Source organism: Primulina tabacum, chromosome 11, assembly GCF_025594145.1.
Source record: "Primulina tabacum isolate GXHZ01 chromosome 11, ASM2559414v2, whole genome shotgun sequence".
NCBI classification, from domain to species: Eukaryota; Viridiplantae; Streptophyta; class Magnoliopsida; order Lamiales; family Gesneriaceae; genus Primulina; species Primulina tabacum.
Genome location: NC_134560.1, coordinates 11,767,219 through 11,787,833, shown reverse-complemented (window position 1 = coordinate 11,787,833; position 20,615 = coordinate 11,767,219). Strand labels below are relative to the sequence as shown.

At 41.1% G+C, this 20,615-nt stretch overlaps 1 protein-coding gene across 1 annotated transcript in view; it reads right to left on the bottom strand.

The window, feature by feature from the left end:
• Positions 1-19,671: 19,671 nt before the first annotated feature.
• Positions 19,672-20,615, bottom strand: part of LOC142519636 (DNA-directed RNA polymerase III subunit 1-like) — a 72,146-nt gene continuing 71,202 nt past the window's right edge. Inside the window, 2 exon segments of the mRNA XM_075622673.1 lie at positions 19,672-20,194; positions 20,373-20,575. Coding sequence (XP_075478788.1) covers positions 20,146-20,194; positions 20,373-20,575 — 252 coding nt within the window. The 3' untranslated portion in view covers positions 19,672-20,145.

Sequence of the window (20,615 nt, the reverse complement as noted above, 5' to 3'; positions counted from 1 at the left end):
CTTAAACACTACCAAACTAAAACTCTTAGTATCTTTACAAATTTATCAGTAACCAACTGATATTCTTTTCTTAGCACAACTGATCTCAAAAGATAGAATACAACAAATAGATGTACTAATAATTTTACTCGAAAGATAGCCTGAAAGCTATGAATATCTCTGATAAATGTGACCTTTTTAGTAACTGATCTTTGAAAGCTTGAATTCAAAAATTCACTTAGAATGAATATGTGCAAAAGTTCTTTTCTCAGTTGAACTCCTCGGATATTTATAAACTTTGTATCCAATGGTAATATTGAATGTATTTGAAGGATTTATATCCGTTGATTTGTCCTTTCTGAACGTGTCAACATTCTTCTGACAATATTAAACTTTAGCGTTCTGATATGCAGCGCTCTCAATACAGTTACAGTCTGCTTTGTACAAATTGTCGGTTGTTTGGCTACGCTTCAGCTGGTGATGTATTCAACTGATTATTAGTTGAGTATATAGCCGATTAGCTGAGCTGACTGTATAACTGATCTCTCATAACTCATAGTTCAGTTATCTTCATAGATTCGATTGCCTTCGATAAGTTCGATTGCCTTCGATGATTTAACATATTAATTATCAGTTCGGACAACTTCATTTCGGGTGATTTTAGTTTGAGCAAGTTAAGTTGAGTCGATCAGTTCTGCAATTTTCAATCGCTTAATTTTTCAAACCCCGAAATTCTGATTCCAAAAATTTTCCCCTTTTTGGTGTTTGACAAAACATAGAATTCAAGAACTGATATGAACTGAAATTTGTAGATAAAATAATCTTTCATTGTACAGATTCATACAAAGAATGAAATAATTGTCTTCTAACTGAACTTTGTGAAAAATGCTCTTCCACTATACAGATTCGTACAAATCAAAGAATAAAAGAATAAAGACTGTCTTCAACTGATCTTTAATACTCTTTATTCTTTTGCTCTTTTGTCAGCAGGTTCTTGATCAGTTGGTTGACTTGGTCTTTTCTTTATTTGCTTCTGCTGCTCCTCTTCCCGCTTTTTGTCAACACCAACATGAGTTGATAGAAGACGGACTTCAGGGCTGACTTGTGATATGGCATTCAACATCTATTCCTGCATCAAATCCATGCACCTTGCCATACTTGTTTATACGAATTCAATTTGTTTAACAAGAATGTCTTGAGTTTGGAAGAGAGCTGGAACTGTCACTTTGTCCTTCTTCAGTTGATCTACGAGGAGAAATAGTGAAGTGATATTATTTGTAACCTGCTTGAGGTTCTTCATTTTATTCTCCTTCATAGAATCAATCTTGAGTGTGTGCAACAGTTGAGTTGACTTCATCGGAGACAGTTGAAATAAGATTGTGCAAACTGGACTGAATTTCTTCAAGCATGAGGTCAGTAACCATCGGTATTTCAAGAGACAAGTTTTCAGATGTAGCTGGTGCTTTGTCCTTGTCTTCTTCACTGAAAATGACCATGTCTAAATGTGGTGATTCAGTCTCAGTTTCGTCTAGTTCTGTAGCAATTTCTTCAGCTGCTTCCGTATGAGAATCTTGAACTGAGGTAGAAGGCTGAGTAGCAGTAGAGCTGGATGGCACATCAGTTGGCACTTGTAAACCGGCTTCTGATTCAGAGTGCAACTGGGCCGTTTTAGCTTTATTATGTTGGTCAGTCATGGCAGTTGATCGAACCATATCTTCGATATTTTCCAACATATCCTCCGAGGCTAGTTGTTCTAATAAGTTCTGGTCTTCAACTGTCTTAGCTGGTTGAGCAGTTTCAAAATTCAGCTGGATGTCAGTGGCAACTGATTGGATAACTTCGTCAACATTGGCCAGTGACAACCCAACATCTGTGTACAGTTGAAGATTGACTGTAGGAGATTTTGGAGGAGCAGAGGATGATGATTGTTGATCACCCTGAGGGATAAGCATAATCGCCGGCTCAAAGCTCTATTCAACAACTGCTTCCTTGAATGGCTCTGATTGAGCTCCAGATGGTCGAGCTTGCTCCACGGATGTTGGGATTTGGGAATCAACTGGTATATACAATTGTTGATCCATTTATCACGCTTTGATCTTCATTCGCAAAGATAATAGATCTGAGTCCAGCTGCTGGAAAACTGTTATGTCATTGTAAGCAGTTGGACTGATCGAATAATAATAATTCAACTTTAGCTGAGCTTTTACTTCAGCCAGCTTCTTCACGGGCATCAGATCAAAGAAATAAGGTCTCATCTCCAGTGCCTGAGCAATAGTGACAGCTTTTACTATCTTTAGTACTAATGTTTCCAGAGCGATGAATTCCTTTAAGATTGATTTCTTCTTCAATCGTCTGGCAAACACTTCAGTCCGGAATCTAACCCATTCATCAAAACGTTCCAACTTCAATTCAGCAAACTGATTTATTTTGTTCTAAATGAGATCAATATGAGTCTGAATCGGGTTGGTTGGCCTGGGAACTTCAATCATCTTGCCCTTGCCTTTCAGATCAGTTAGTGCATGAGAGATACTCAGGCCAGAGGTAGTCGCATCCACCTTGTCACGTATCAACACGCCTTTAGGTCGAGCAATTGGTAGTATAGTTGGCCTGGTGACAGCAATAGGTGTTGCTCGCACTCCAACAAGTTTCATCTTCTCACCATATTCGGTTACTATCTTCAATGGAGGATCAATTGGCTTCTCCTGCTGAGTCTCTTCAGTGGATTGTGCAATTGGAACTGCCTGAATAAGTATAGAAGTTAGAGGTGGTTCAGCTCCAGTTGGCATCAGCTTTTCAGCTGGAATGACTTCAACAGCAATTGATTTGGTCTTCTGAGACCTTGGCTTCTTCACAATTTTCGGAGATGGTGTTTTATCCGATTCACCATCACTAACAATCAGTTTCCTCTTGATTGTTAGTTTCTTGTGCACGACCCGAGGGCCACATTTCTTCCGCACATTATGTTTTTATGGGTTTCGAGAGAGCATGAGCATTTTTATACACTGGATTTTATACACGGTTGATTTTCAGGATTTTTACTCCTTTATGTTTACGCATATTTTGTTGGATGAGCTTGGTCATTTTAAATTGCTCTAGTTTTACTGTAAAAAATTTACGATTATTTTTAAATGATATATTTTCAGTGGAGCGCATACATGCAAAATATTTGAATGGGATTTTCGAATGTGAGCCTTTAAAAAAAATAATTTTTTCACATTTTAAATAAGCAGATGTTTCAAAAACGGTTAGTTTGGGTCCAGGGATAAAATGATCATTTTACGTCCCCGGGTAGTTCGAATGTCCTGGGAGTGTTCGGGCTACCACTGGAATTTCGTTTTAGCGATTAAGTTGAATAAATCTAAGGGCGCGAGTTTACGTTGAATAAAATTAGTAGAAGTCAAAAATAAGGTTATATAATGGTTCGGGATAGGCTCGAGTCAAGAAACGTAGGAAAAAGTCAAAAACGGGATGTTGGGGTCCAGGGGTAAAATAATCATTTTACGTCCCCAGGTAGTTATAATATCTTGGCAGTCTCCCGAGGGGTCATAATATATGTCAATTGATTTTTAAAATGATTATGGTGAATTTATGATATGTTTACGATAAAATGTTACAGTTGAGCGATTTTCCCGAAAATACTTATTTTACGATTTTTTTAGGATATGATATGTTATAAGAGGAAATCAAAAATATTTTGAAGAATTTGAATTGACTGTGAGTCAGAGAATTTGTGGGAGATCAGTCTTAAGAAGAGGTAGTGAACTTACTTTATTTTAGGCCACGGCCCAGTGACGATAGTTGCTAATGTTCCGCCGCCAGGTATCATGAATTATAGATTGATCAATCGAACAGAGGATAAAGGATAGTCACGTTCAAGGATCAAACTTCACTGAAATAATTTATGATGAGGAAATGATTTATGATATTATGTGCTTAAACGACTTACGAAAATGTTTAAATGTTAGGATTTTTTATGTCAACTTATTTTATGCATGTGTCTGTATATGTATTATTCGTTACGTATGGTTTGGACGTGCTGAGCTGTTAGATTCGCTAGATTTGAATGATCGCAGGTGAGGATGATGTTGAAAGAAGCTCGGACGCTTGAGTGGATCGGGCATGGCAGTACACTTCCGAAGACCTTACACTTTCCGCAATATTATGATAATCAAAATTTTGATTAAGATTTTGAGGATTATTTTAAAGAGAGATTTATGTTTCATTTTTGAAAGTTTAGATGATGGATTTCATATGATTGACGTATTCTTTTATGATTGACGATTTATGGATTTTTATGGCAAATTCTATTTTTTTATTGTAGAGCCCAAAATCAGTACATGTAAAACTCATGCATTTATTTAAATTGTTAAATTTTTTATTTAAGTTTAAATTGATTTTTAGAAATGCATGATTTATGAATTTGCATTTTTTTAAATTAATTATGTTTCTGTGAAGCACGTTAAAATGTTTTCTTAAGTTTCATGTTTCAGGCGATTATTCGATGCGAGATCGAGGAAAAGAGATCGGCGACTATTTTGGCAATTTTAAAATGTGGTATTTTTTTTCAATTAGGATTGGGTCATTTTAAATGATTTATTTAATTTTAGCATTTTAAAGTCTAATTTAATTATTAGGTGATTTTAAGCCTTTCAAAATATTAAGTTGATTTGCTAGAGATTTTTTTAAAAACTTTGAATTTGAGACATGTGTATTTTATTAAATTTGGATTATTAGCATTCTAATTATCATGTATTGGTTATTAGTTACTTAATTAACCTAATTAGCCTTAATTACCCCTAATTAACACTCACACACACGTTAACACTAATAAACACACCCACCCACGGCTACACCTCAACACACACATACACATTTCATTTGTGTTTTATTGTTTCATTATTTTGAGAAGAAAGACCTAGGGTTCTTAGTGCAACATCAGCAACCATCTTTACCTTCAAAAAAATTTCAGCCATCACTCGTGATTTTAGCAGCAGAAAACTGTGCTTCTAGTCGTCGGATCGCTTCTCGCATCGCACCAGCTTCGTTATTCGCCGTATCGTGAGTTTTAAATATCAAAAGGCATGTATATTTTTTTGTTTCTGTATTGATATCGTCATATTATGTGTTGTGATGTTTATTGTGCGTGAAAATCCATGTATGTTGTGAAAAAGTTTGAGCAAAAACGTTTGAAATGATTTTTGGATCAAAATATTTAGATCTAAAAACGTGTCTGCTGTCATTTTTTGATTACTGCAAAAATTCGGTCGATTTTCTGGAAAACTTTCAACATATAAAACGTATTAATTTTTGATACCTTCGATTTGACAGTAAATTCGTAATTTTTGGACAAATAACGAGTGAGTTATGATCATTTTTGTGGGACTGCTCAAGCTGTGAAATTTTTGTGTCTTAAAATCTATCACCCTCTGACAATTCAAATTCTGCGACTTATAGGTTGGTTTTCTAGAAATGTTTTCAACGTATGATTTTTAGTACTCTGTGTTATCTTCGATTTGACAGTAAATTTGTAAGTTTTTGATAAGAAATGAGAGAGATATGATTTTTATCGTAAACCCGCTCAAGCTGTGAAAATCTGTGCATGTTCTTCAGGTTTTATCAAGTTTTGGTTGCAGGCTTCGTTGGGATCACCTGAATCTTTGCTGCTTTGGTTAAGGCAGCATGTCCAGAGCGTTCCAACGAAGCTCTTGACGTTTTTAAATATGTTCGACGTGCAAAAGAAAATGTTTTATTTTTGAGGTATGTTAAATGTCTTGTGACCAAATATGAACGGGTTTGGAAGTCGGTGAACGTGGCCGATGACCTCTCCACCTTGGTAAAGCATGACGGGGTTTAGATTAGGATTGGAAAGCGGTAAAGCATGACCAAGGATCAATCCACCCGGTAAAATATGACCGGGGATCTAATGTATGTGGTAATGGACATCCCTGCCAGCCCAGTACTGTGGTTTAGTCTGATCAGACGCATTTATGTATGGGTCACTTGCTTCACCCGGTAAAGAATGACCGGGGATCTCATGTATGTGGTAGTGGATTTTCCTTGCCAGCCCAGTACTGTGGTTTAGTCTGATCAGGCGCAATTATGTATGGATCACTTGCTTTGAACCATATCTCTACACAAAATAATGAAGTCATGCATGTTCAAGTATGTATGATGCAAATATGTTTATGAAAAGTTTTATGATGATGGTACATCTATGTTTATGTTATAACGTTCAAGTTTCAAGTATGTACGTCCTAGTTTAAATATGCATGTGATTTTATTAGGTATTACTTGTTATGCCCAGTTTATACTTGTTGAGTCTTTAGACTCACTAGACTTGATCGATGCAGGTAAGGACGAGTAAGAGGAGACGAGGGGTGGGGACCAATGAGCCGGATTGGACTGCGCAGGAGGCTAATCCCTAGGACCGCCCATGTTTTAAGACTTTATACATGTTCAAATACCCTGATTTTCATGAGATGTGTTTAAGATGTTTAAACAAGTATATTTTTTTAGCAAACTTTATTCGTGATCTTTTTATTGCAAATATTTTTGGATGAACAGTTTATGTTAATCGAAAATTGAAGGTTTATTTCTTATTTTTCCGTAAATTTTAAATAGTTTAAAAGTACGGTATGTTACAGTTGGCTCCATGAACGTAAAAATTACCTCGATGGACTTAATCCATCCCTCGGCTATCATCGGGTCAGGTGTGCCACTTTTCTACTGACAGGAGACGCCAGATTGTGGTGGTAGAGCGCATCTATGTCAGTGAACCTACAAACACTGACTTGTGATGGCTTTAAGGAGTTATTTTACTCCAAGTACTTCACTGAGTAAGTACGATCCAGACTGACCAGGGAGTTCATGAGGCTACGACAGAGAGACAATAACGTTGCAGATTTTGTCATGAAGTTTGAGAGGGGGTGTCACTTTGTGCCCCTAATTGCAAATGATGCCCGTGAGAAGCTGAGGCATTTTATGGATGGTTTGCGGCCGATCTTGCGCCGTGATGTGAGAGTTGTTGGTCCTACTACCTATGTAATGGCTGTGTCTAGAGCCTTGGCGGAAGAACAGGGCCAAAGGGACATCGAGAGTGACAGACAGGGCAAGAGGCCCTATCAGGAACCTCAGCAGCAGCAACAGTAGCGACCTCGGTTCAAGAGGCCTTTCTAGGGACAACAGGGGAAGAGGCCATTTCAGGGACCGCCGAAAGACAAGGGTCTTATCCCTCAGCAGAAGGCTCCTCAGAGGCCGGTAGAGCATCCGGTGTGCCCGAAGTGCAACCGCCAACATCCAGGACAGTGTTTATGGGGATCAGAAAAATGCTTCAAATGCAGAGCCAGCGATCATGTGCTGAAGGACTGCCCACAGCGAAGGCAGCCGACCCAGGGTAGAGTGTTCGCCATGCAGGCAGAGAAGGCGAACCCAGACACGATCCTGTTGACTGGTAACTTATTTTATTGAACATCGCATTATCTTTTCTATGCATGTTTCAAATTTTTATTTGGGATTATTAGTGTGCTAGATAGTATTTTGGTGACTTAGGTAGAGAATTTCTACTATGCATGAGGTTAAGACTAGAATTTTTGGATATAAGTTTTTTGTGTTGTGCTAACGTCTCTCAGGAAATATTTTCATAAAGAGAATCGCCACAAAGGCCTTGATAGATTTCGGGGCCACTCACTCTTTTATTTCTGGGACGTTCGCTAATCATCTGGATGTCAATTCTATTGGACTCGACGTGAGCTATTCAGTGACGGTTCCATCAGGGGAAGAATTATCAGCTACTAGCGTGATCAGAGACATTGATCTTGAACTGCAGGGTCACCTAGTGTATGCCGATCTGATTGTGTTGCCGATGCCAGAATTTGATATCATCTTGGTAATGGACTGGCTGACGAAGAACAAAGTTCTTATTGATTTTCAGAAAAGATCGGTGTTGGTAAGACCATTGGCCATGGAGCAGTTCCTCTTTGAGCCAGATAGATGGAGGAGTTTCCCTCGCATGATCTCTTGCATGCAAGCACGGAGATTCATAAGGGCTGTCAAGCTTTCTTGGCCAGCATCGTTTCCGCTCCTGACGTACCCAATCCATCGATATATGAAGTACCAGTAGTCAGAGACTTTCCTGACGTTTTTCTTAATGATGTCACCGGCCTTCCACCAGAGAGAGAGGTGGTGTTCGCCATTGAACTTGTACCAGGCACTGTGCCAATCTCTAAGGCACTATACCGATTAGCTCTAGCTAAGATGTAAGAGCTCAAACAGCAGATTCAGGAGCTTCTTGACAAGGAATTTTGTCACGGCCTAGCACACTTGTGATATTGTCCGCTTTGGCCCAAAGGCCTTAAGGCTTTAAAACGCGTCGCATCGTGCGGCGCCACTCATACTGGCTTTGATACCAAATGTCACGGCCCAGCACACTTGTGATATTGTCTGCTTTGGCCCAAGGGCCTCATGGCTTTAAAACGAGTCACATCGTGCGGCGCCACTCACACTGGCTCTGATACCAAATGTCACGGCCCAGCCCACTTGTGATATTTTACGTTTTGGCCCAAGGGCCTCACGGCCTTAAAACCCGTCGCATAGTGCGGCGCCACTCACACTGGCTCTGATACCAAATGTCACGGCCCAGCCCATTTGTGATATTGTCCGCTTTGGCCCAAGGGCCTCACGGCTTTAAAATGCGTCACATCGTGCGGCGCCACTCACACTGGCTCTGATACCAAATTTCACTGTCCAGCCCACTTGTGATATTGTCCGCTTTGGCCCAAGGGCCTCACGGCTTAAAAACGCATCACATCGTGTGGCGCCACTCACACTGGCTCTGATACCAAATATCACGGCCCAGCCCAATTGTAATATTGTCCGCTTTGGCCAGATGCTTCATGGATAAAAAACGCGTCACAACGTGCGACGCCACTCACAATGGCTCTGATAACAAATGTCACAGCCCAGCCCACTTGTGATATTGTCCGCTTTAGCCCAAGGGCCTTAAGGCTTTAAAACGCGTCGAATCGTGCAACGCCACTCACACTGGCTCTGATACCAAATGTTACGGCCCAGCCCACTTGTGAAATTGTCCGCTTTGGTCCAAGGGCCTCACGGCTTTAAAACGCGTCACATCGTGCGGCGCCACTCACACTGGCTCTGATACCAAATAACACGGCCCAGCCCACTTGTGATATTTTCCGCTTTGGCCCAAGGGCCTCACGGCTTTAAAACGTGTCACATCGTGCGGCGCCACTCACACTGGCTCTGATACCAAATGTCACGGCCTAGCCCACTTATGATATTTTCCACTTTGGCTCAAGGGCCTCACGGCTTTAAAATGCGTCACATCGTGCGGCGCCACTCACACTGGCTCTGATATCAAATGTCACGGTCCAGCCCACTTGTGATATTTTCCGCTTTGGCCCAAGGGCCTCACGGCTTTAAAACACGTCACATCATGCGGCGCCACTCACACTGGCTCTGATACAAACTGTCACTGCCCAGCCCACTTGTGATATTGTCCGCTTTTGCCCAAGGGCCACACGGCTTTAAAACATGTCACAACGTGCGGCGCCACTCACACTGGCTCTGATACCAAATGTCACGGCCCACCCCACTTGTGATATTGTCCGCTTTGGCCAGAGGCTTCACAGATTTAAAATGCGTCACATCGTGCGGTGCTACTCACACTGGCTCTGATACCAAATGTCACGGCTCAGCCCACTTGTGATATTGTCTGCTTTGGCCCAAGGGCCACACGGCTTTAAAACGCGTCACATCGTGCGGCTCCACTCACACTGGCTTTGATACCAAATTTCACGGCCCAGCCCACTTGTAATATTGTCCGCTTTGGCCCCAAGGGCCTCACGACTTTAAAACGCGTCACATCGTGCGGCGCCACTCACACTGGCTCTGATACCAAATTTCACTGTCCAGCCCACTTGTGATATTGTCCGCTTTGGACCAAGGGCCTCACGGCTTAAAAACGCATCACATCGTGTGGCGCCACTCACACTGGCTCTGATACCAAATGTCACGGTCCAGCCCACTTGTAATATTTTCCGCTTTGTCAAGATGCTTCATGGATTAAAAACGCGTCACAACGTGCGAAGCCACTCACAATGGCTCTGATACCAAATGTCACAGCCCAGCACACTTGTGATATTTTCCGTTTTGGCCCAAGGGCCTGAAAGCTTTAAAACGCATCGCATCGTGCGGCGCCACTCACGCTGGCTCTGATACCAAATGTCACGACCCAGCCCACTTGTGATATTGTCCGCTTTGGCCCAAGTGCCTCAAGGCTTTAAAACGTGTCGCATCGTGCGGGGCCACTCACACTGGCTCTGATACCAAATGTCACGGTCCAGCCCACTTGTGATATTGTCTGCTTTGGCCCTAGGGCCTCACGGCTTTAAAACGCGTCACATCGTGCGGCGCCACTCACACTGGCTCTGATACTAACTGTCACTGCCCAGCCCACTTGTGATATTGTTCGCTTTGGCCCAAGGGCCACACGGCTTTAAAACGCGTCACATCGTGCGAGGCCACTCACACTGGCTCTGATACCAAATGTCACGGCCCATCCCACTTGTGATATTGTCCGCTTTGGCCAGGGGCCTCACGGCTTTAAAACGCATCACGTCGTGCGGCGCCACTCACACTGGCTTTGATACCACATTTCACGGCCCAGCCCACTTGTGATATTGTCCGCTTTGACCCCAAGGGCCTCACGACTTTAAAACAAGTCACATCGTGCGGCGCCACTCTTACTTGCTCTGATACCAAATGTCACGGCCCAGCCCACTTGGGATATTGTCCGCTTTGGCCCAAGGGCCTCACGGCTTTAAAACGCGTCACATCGTACGGCGCCACTCGCACTGTCTTTGATATCAAATGTCACGGCCTAGCCCACCTGTGATATTAACCGCTTTGGCCCAAGGGCCTCACGGCTTTAAAAGGCTTCGCATCGTGCGGCGCCACTCACACCGGCTCTGATACCAAATGTCACGGCCCAGCTCACTTGTGATATTGCCCGTTTTGGCCCAAGGGCCTCACGGCTTTAAAACGGGTCTCATCGTGCCGCACCACTCACACTGGCTCTGATACCAAATGTCACGGCCCAGCCAAATTGTGATATTGTTCGCTTTGGCCCAAGGGCCTCACGGCTTTAAAACGCGTCTCATCGTGCGGCGCCACTCACACTGGCTCTGATACCAAATGTCAGGGCCCAGCTCACTTATGATATTGTCCACTTTGTCCAGAGGCTTCACAGATTTAAAATGCGTCACATCGTGCGGTGCCACTCACATTGGCTCTGATACCAAATATCTCGGCCTAGCCCACTTGTGATATTGTTCGCTTTTGCCCAAGGGCCTCACGGCTTTAAAACTGCGTCACATCGTGCGGCTCCACTCACACTGGCTTTGATACCAAATGTCACGGCCCAGCCCACTTGTAATATTGTCCGCTTTGGCCTCAAGGGCCTCAAGACTTTAAAACGCGTCACATCGTGCGGCGCCACTCACACTGGCTCTGATATCAAATTTCACGGCCCAGCATACTTGTGATATTGTCCGCTTTGGCCCAAGGGCCTCACGGCTTTAAAATGCGTCGCATCGTGCGCCGCCACTCACACTGGCTCTGATACAAAATTTCACGGCCCAACCCACTAGTGATATTGTCCGCTTTGGCCACAGGGCCTCACGGCTTTAAAACGCGTCTCATCGTGCGGCGCCACTCACACTGGCTCTGATACCAAATGTCACGGCTCGGCCCACTTGTGATATTTTCCGCTTTGGCCCTAGGGCCTCACGGCTTTAAAATGCGTCACATCATGCGGCGCCACTCACACTGGCTCTGATACCAAATGTCACGGCCCAGCCCACTTGTGATATTGTCCAATTTGGCCCAAGGGCCTCACGGCTTTAAAACGCGTTACATCATGTGGCGCCACTCACACTGGCTCTGATAGCAAATGTCACGGCCCAGCCCACTTATGATGTTGTCCGCTTTGGCCCAAGGGATTTCACAAGTGGTCTGAGCCGTGACATTTGCTATCAGAGCCAGTGTGAGTGGCGCCGCATGATGTGACGTATTTTAAAGCCGTGAGGCCCTTGGGCCAAAGTGGACAATATCACAAGTGGGCTGGGCCGTGACATTTGGTATCAGAGTCAGTACGAGTGGCGCCGCACGATATGACGTGTTTTAAAGCTGTGAGGCCCTTGGGCCAAAGCGGACAATATCACAAGTGGGCTGGGCCGTGACATCTGGTATCAGAGCCAGTGTGAGTGGCGTCGCATGATGTGACGTGTTTTAAAGCCGTGAGGCCCTTGGGCCAAAGCGAAAAATATCACAAGTGGGCTGGACCGTGACATTTGATATCAGAGCCAGTGTGAGTGGCATAGCATGATGCGACGCGTTTTAAAGCCGTGAGGCCCTTGGGCAAAGCGGACAATATCACAAGTGGGCTGGGCCGTGAAATTTTGTATTAGAGCCAGTGTGAGTGGCGCCGCACGATGCAACGCATTTTAAAGCCGTGAGGCCCTTCGGCCAAAGCGGACAATATCACAAGTGGGCTGGGCCGTGACAAGTTTATTCGTCCTAGTTTCTCACTATGGAGCGCACCAGTACTCTTTGTAAAGAAGAAAGATGAAAGCATGAGGCTGTGTATCGATTACCGAGAGATGAGAGCATGAGGCTGTGTATCGATTACCGAGAGTTGAACAAGGTGACGATCAAGAATAAATATTCACTACCAAGGATCGAGGATTTATTCGATCAGTTGCAAGGAGCTACAATGTTCTCTAAAATATATCTCCGATCAGGGTATTACCAGCTGAAAGTAAGAGATGTCGTTGTTCATAAGACAGCCTTCAGAACCAGATATGGGCACTATGAGTTCTTAGTGATGTCGTTTGGACTGACGAATGCTCCAGCAATTTTTATGGACCTCATGAATCGAGTATTTCAGCCCTACCTAGATCAGTTCATCATAGTGTTCATTGAAGACATTCTTATCTAATCGAAGAGCCATGAGGAGCACAGTCAGAATTTGGGTATAATTTTGCAAGTCTTGCAGAGTCGCAAGATGTTTGCAAAATTTAGTAAGTGTGAGTTCTGGTTGGAGAAAGTAGCAATTTTGGGTCATATAATTTCTAGCAGTGGCATTGAGGTGGATTCAGCCTAAGGTAGCAGCAGTTAAGGAATGGGTTGAGCCGAAAAATGCTTCGGAGATCCGCAGTTTCCTAGGTTTAGCAGGCTACTACAGGAAATTTATTCAGGGATTTTCTTCGATTGCAGTGCCACTCACTTCATTGACTAAGAAGAATGCTAAATTCATATGGAGTGGAGAATGTCAGAAGAGCATCGATACTTTGAAGCAAGCTTTTATTACAGCGCCAGTGCTAGCCATGCCAGCAGGACAAGGCAATTTTGTGCTATACACCGATGCTTCTAAGCTAGGTTTAGGCGCAGTTTTGATGCAGCATGGGCAGGTTATAGCTTATGCCTCCAGATAGTTGAAGGTGCATGAGAATAATTATCCGACTCATGATCTTGAGTTAGCTGTCGTTGTCTTTGTGTTAAAGATATGGAGACATTATTTGTACGACGAGAAATGCCAGATATTTACTGATCAAAAGAGTATCAAGTATTTCTTCACGCAAAAAGAGCTGAATATGAGACAGAGACGGTGGTTGGAGTTAGTGAAAGATTATGATTGCGAAATTAGCTACCATCCGGGGAAAGCTAATGTTGTCGCAAATACTTTGAGCAGAAAAGTTGCAATCGTAGCACAGATGTCAGTGCAGAGATCTCTTCAGTCAGAGATTCAGAGGTTTGGTTTAGAGGTTTATCCTAAGGGCAGGGCTCCTAAGCTGTCTAATCTGGCAGTTCAGTCTTCTTTGCTAGACCGAATCCGTGGAGGTCAGCCTTCAGATGAGCAATTACAGAAATGGATACTGAAGGATGAAGCGAAGGACAGTGTACTCTACACAGTATCCGATGGTATTGTGAAGTATAGAGGGAGAATGTGGGATGCCTAGTGTTGATTCGATCAGAGAGGATATTTTGACAGAGGCACATGCATCTCCGTATTCTATCCACTCAGGAGGCACTAAGATGTACAGAGATTTACAGATTTTGTATTGGTGGCCAGGTATGGAGCGAGACATCCGCCGATTTGTGTCTGAATGCCTCACTTGTCAGCAAGTGAAGGTAGAGCATCAGAGGCCAGCATGGATGCTTAAGCCGCTTCCTATCCCCGAGTGGAAATGGGAGAATATCACAATGGATTTCGTTGTTGGTTTGCCAAGGTCAGTCCATCCAATGCCATTTGGGTTACAGTGGATCGACTTACAAAGTCAGCACATTTTTTACCGGTGAAGACGACTTTCTCCATGACTCAATATGCACAGCTCTCTATCGAAGAGATAATCTGGTTGCATGAGATCCCAGTTTCTATTGTGTCTGACAGGGACCCGAGATTTACATCATCCTTTTTGAAGAGTTTACATGCAGCCATGGGGACGAAGTTGCTATTCAGTACAGCATTTCACCCTCAGAAAGATGGCCAGTCTGAGCGATTGATTCAGATTTTGGAGGATTTGTTGAGAGCTTGCGTGATCGATTTCCATGGGAATTGGGAATCGAAGCTATCGTGAGTTTTAAATATCAAAAGGCGTGTATATTCTTTTGTTTTTTCCATCGATCTCGTCATATTATGTGTTGTGATGTTTATTATGCGTGAAAATCTATGTATGTTATGAAAAGGTTTGAACAAAAACGTTTGTAATGATTTTTGGATAAAAAATTTTAGATCTAAAAACGTGTATGTTGTCATTTCGATTACTGCAAAAATTCGGTCAATTTTCTGGAAAACTTTCAACATATAAAACGTATTACTTTTTGATACCTTCGATTTGACAGTAAATTCGTAAATTTTGGACAAAAAACGAGTGAGCTATGATCATTTTTGTGGGACTGCTCAAGCTGTGAAATTTCTGTGTCATGAAATTTTTCACCCTCTGATAATTTGAATTCTGCGACTTATAGGCTGGTTTTCTGAAAATGTTTTCAACACATGATTTTTAGTAATCTGTGTTATCTTCGATTTGACAATAAATTCGTAATTTTCTGATAAGAAATGAGAGAGATATGATTTTTATCGTAAACCCGCTCAAGCTGTGAAAATTTGTGCATGTTCTTCATGTTTTCTCAAGTTTTGGTTGCAGGCTTCATTGGGATCTCCTGAATCTTTGCTGCTTTGGTTAGGGCATCATGTCCAGAGCATTCCAGCGAAGCCCTCGACGTTTTTAAGTATGTTCGACGTGCAAAAGAAAATGTTTTATTTTTGAGGTATGCTAAATGTCTTGTGACCAAATATGAACGGGTTTGAAAGTCGATGAACGTGGCCGAGACCTCTCCACCCCGGTAAAGCATGACCGGGTTTAGATCAGGATTGGATAGCGGTAAAGCATGACCAGGGACCAATCCACCCGGTAAAGCATGTATGTGAATCTCATGTATGTGGTAGTGGACATCTCTGCCAGCCCAGTAATGTGGTTTAGTCTGATCAGACGCATTATGTTACGGGTCACTTGCTTTGAAACATATCTCTACGCAAAATGATGAAGTTTATGTATATTCAAGTATGTATGATGCAAGTGTGTTTATGAAATATTTTATGATGATGACACGTCTATGTTTATGTTATTACGTTCAAGTTTCAAGTATGTACGCTCTACTTTAAAGATACATGTGGTTTTATTACATATTATTTGTTATCTCAAGTTTATACATGTTGAGTCTTTAGGCTCACTAGACTTAATCGATGCAGATGAGAGCGAGTATGAGGAGACGAGGGGTGAGGACCAATGAGCCGGCTTGGACTGCGCAGGAGGCTAAACCCGAGGACCACCAATGTTTTAAGATTTTATGCATAACGATTTTAATACTCTGACTTTTACGAGATTTCTTCACGTTATTTGAACAAGTATTTTTAGCAAACTTTATTTGTGATCTTTTTATTGCAATTTTTTTTTGGATGAACATTTTATTTTAATCGAAATTTGAAGGTTTATTTCATATCTAAGAAAATTTTTATTTTTCCGCAAATTTTAAAGTAGTATAAAAATACGATACGTTATATTTAAAATATGAATTTATATTTCGATATGGTTCAGTCTTTATGAAGATAATGAAAAAAATTCTAGTATTATTTGTTTAAAGTAAGAGATAAGAAATGTTTCACACAAGTTGAAAATTAAAAATCGACGATCAGAGCCTCAACGCCGATGGTTCGAATACAAATAATCCTACACATTATTTCTGGCCTGAAAACATCCAACACTTATGAGGTTAAGGTTCAAAAGATGGCTTGAACATTGTTGTTGGGGACTTTGGAAGACTTGAGAAGGAGAAAAGAATAGAGAAATTTCAGGCTATATACGAAAGCATGAGATTTCAATTAGAAGAATACGTCGACATCCGAGGACGGATTCTCTTTTCATTTGAACATTAATGATGTTTGAGAACATGTTTTATTTTCAACTTTTTTTATTTCTTGAGGAAAAATATGGATCGATTTGAAATTATATCTTCAGGATCTTTTCTTCACTTTTGTTCAAATAATTCATCAAGTGAGTTGAACAAGAACATGCTTTGGCAACACAAATATTTTAATTATTTTATTGCCAAAATCGTCACTTGATTATCTAATTAAAATTTAGATTATTTTAACTACAATATTTAGTATGAAAATAAATTTTCAATCCAGGATCATATTCTACTTATAATTAAAGCTTGACAAAAATCATGCAACACCACTATTTCAACATTTTGTGGCGCTTTTCAAATAAAAAAATGATGTCAAACTGGTTATATGCTCAAAACTGTCAGATTATTTGAAACGTCCAAAACTCGTTTTTAAACTTAAAGTACTAGAATTTTTTTTCATACTTAATTTCGAATTCCATCATTTAAAATAACTTAATATTTTCATAAAATAAAATAGTTTAACATTTAAAATCTCCGGTGGATAAAAATCTCTAAATCCTTACTTTAACATGATTATACTAACTTCAAAATAAGGCATAAAAATCTCTAATAAAATCATTAACAACATCTTTAAAACTTTGACTATCAAGCTAATGCGAAAAATAAAGTCCCTCGAGAATGTACTGTCGGACTTGATCCACTCAAGCGTCAACGCCTCCCTCAATATCATCATCACTTGCAATCATTCAAACTTAGTGAGTCTAATGACTCAGCTTGCTCAAACCTGACTTAGCAAGTACATACATAGACAATCACATCCATAAAAATTACCTTTACTAAAAATAGTCTCTTTCATGCAAACATGAAACTTTTGAAATCATACGTGGATATGAACATTTTTCATTTAAAATTATTCTTTTTTATGTGAAGTCCGATCCTCGAAAGTGACAACATTCATTCGATTGATTAATCTATAAATCATAGTACTAGGCCACCGGTTTCAACGTTCACTTTTTCGACGATCCCACCGACTATCATAAAAATAACTTCACCGTTCACTTTCTCAACATATACATTATCATTGAGATTCCCGCCCTCATTTTCGACGGTTCACTCCCTTTTCATTGCAAATTCACCGTTTCCGTTTTCAACGGATCCCTTACTAATTTTTCGTCACAATTAATTCACATTCCTCAAAAAAATATTTTTCTTTACTTTATCATTTCATAAAACATTTATAACTTCCTATATTCTTTAAAATTTTCCAAAAATATGCTTTATATCATTCATATACGTCTAGATTGCTAGCATATACGTACAAAATAAGTTAAAACTTTTAAAAATAGCATATATCCTACATATACTTTAAAACTTCTAAAATTAACATTTATCATGATTTGAAATTGTTTAGGAAGTTGCGAACTGCCCTCGACTTTCCTCGAACCGACCGCACAAGATTCAACGCTATACATACACCGATGACCTTAAACTTTGACTCAAGGAGACGACTCGATTTTTAAGACTTTAAAAACCCCCCAAAAATACCCAGAAGCTTGCTACAAATTCAATCTTAGGACCTACGTTTCAAAAACGACTCAATTCACTCACCGGATGGATCGTTTACCACCGTTTTTTGCGTTTTCGGTTAAACAAATTACCAAACTACCCTTACAACTCGAAGCAACCCGAGACCAGACCTTTAATAACATCCTAAGGCACGATTTAAGCTGCTGGAAGTCCCAGAACCCAAGCCAAAAACCGAAAACATGGATTTATAATTTAACCTAGGCTCACTTCGCTCCTATTTTGATACGTTCGGGCAATTTACAACCCCGAACGGACCACGGCTCAAAACGACCTCGAACCAGGCCCTAGACCCCTTCCTTAGACACTAAATAAGAGCATGGTCAGGCCCTTTTAGACACAGACCCGACGCTCAAGGCCCTGAAGCTCACGGACCAGCAACACGTAAAACATATCCTCACGCTCACCTTGGCTTCCTCGCACACCAACTCCTTTCCCAACCCTTGGCTCGCCCCTTGGCCCATACCAGCCCCTCACTAAGTCCCTAAGGCACATCTCTAGCCCCTGGACGAGCCTTTAAACCAACCCCAGCCCTAAGAATCCCCACGCATCAAAAAAGCACAATATGTGCATGTTTGTGGTGTTTCAGCTACATCGCTCAACCAACCCAACCAACCTTCCCTAGACCTTTCTAAGACCCTTATCCTCCCTTCAAGACCACAGCTAGGGTCCCATGCAACCCCCCTGGCCATTTGATCCCCCAAAACTGTGCCCCCTTCCCCTCGGCCTGCACGCGATTGGCGTGTAGGGACCACAGCCCCCTTGCGACTGTTTGGTTCACATTTTTGTCCCTTCAATCCTCTTCCTAACATCTAGACCAGCCCTTGAATACCTTGGTTTGCATCCTTCCCTCATCAATTTTCAATAAACATCAACAATCTTTTATGGAAACATGAGATACACATGAATGAGATTAAAAACAATCACTTTTATAATTTTTTCACATATCAGCATACATGCAATAATATGGATTGAATGGTGCTTGAAAAAAGGTTTGAAAACATGGCTTGATCCTTTATTCTTACAAGCTACGAGAGACGAACGGGGTGCGAATTTTTCCTTCCTTCCTCTGCCCTATGGTTAGGACACCTCTAGGAGTCCTAGTGTGTGTTTTTGTGTGTGCTGCAAGGTGAGTGACATGAATTAGGATTTGTGATAGGGTAAGATTCCATTTAATTAGTTCTTAATGGGCTTTAGTTTATCTAATGAGCCATAATTAATTAATTAATTCCTTGCTAATCTAAGCCCAATTAAAGAATTAATTAAATACTTAATTTGTCCATTAAAAAGTCCCAACAATATTAAGAAAATATTTGGTTCCACTCGTTTCTATCAACGTACTTCCTAATAAAAGTTCGTTACCGATTAAGTTCGTCCCTTACTATAAATAGATTGCCGCTTTCCTAATTTGGACTTATTAAATATAGAGTTTCTATTTGTAACTTTTAAAAGTAAAAACTTTATCAAAATCGTCCCCGGTTCTCTCGTCTTTGCCGTAAATCGCGTATTAGACTACAAACAGTTCACATTCATAACATTCAATTAAATAATCATTAAATCATACAAATACTTAAACATGTTTCTAGACCACTCATTTAAATAATTTCAAATAAATTTTCATTCATGCATGTGGTTAGTTTGTTCGGGTTTTCGGGCGTTACATTATTGTTCATCAATGCGGGACAAAACTGGTACTTTACATGAACATTGGTAGAAAGAAAAATGATTCATCTTATTGAAAATGTACATCAGCCCTCCTACCTACACGGCCCCGGGAATGCACGGTGAAGTCTCTTCAGACCTCCAAAACAAGGCTAAAATGCATCTTGTGGCAAATGCTACAAGCCTTCAGATTCATTTATTTGACATGCAGGTGGGGGACTCTGTACAAAAATGACAAACTGCAGCATGTGCATCCTACAAGAACCGATGAGGTAGGAAGGGATTGGCTATGGTTAGTGAGAAATGTTGACTGCTGAATTTCAATAAATATGTAACAAAAATACACAGTGCTTCTTATAAAGAACTATCACAACACTTTGTAGAACTATATATTGTTATAAACTCATCGCAATAAGTCTCCTCGACGATTTAGCTAATAATAGGATCAGAACCACAACTTAACTCCACAGGCTGCACACTGCATAGGAAACAAGAATAAAATGATATCATATGCTTGTTCTCAACAAATGAGTAGAATGATTGACATTAATAAGTACACAACTAGGTACAAGTCAATCAACATAGATGTCATTGTATGTTTGATGCATCGATAATTAGTTTCATCATATGACTATCAAACCCATTGGAAGGCATACCTTTGCCTAACTTTGAACATTCCTGTGCCAACTTGTGGTGGTGTTCCCACAATGATGCATTCACTAACTCCTTCAATCCTATCCACCCTCCCATTCACAGAAGCATTAAAAAGGAGATCTGCGGTCCTTTCAAATGAAGCCAGCATTAGTATACTGTCTTTCATTTTCTGCACCCCATGTCTTGTTATTCCCAAGACTTCACCCTGAAAAGAAAATCATGCATGATTGATCAAGTGAAAATAT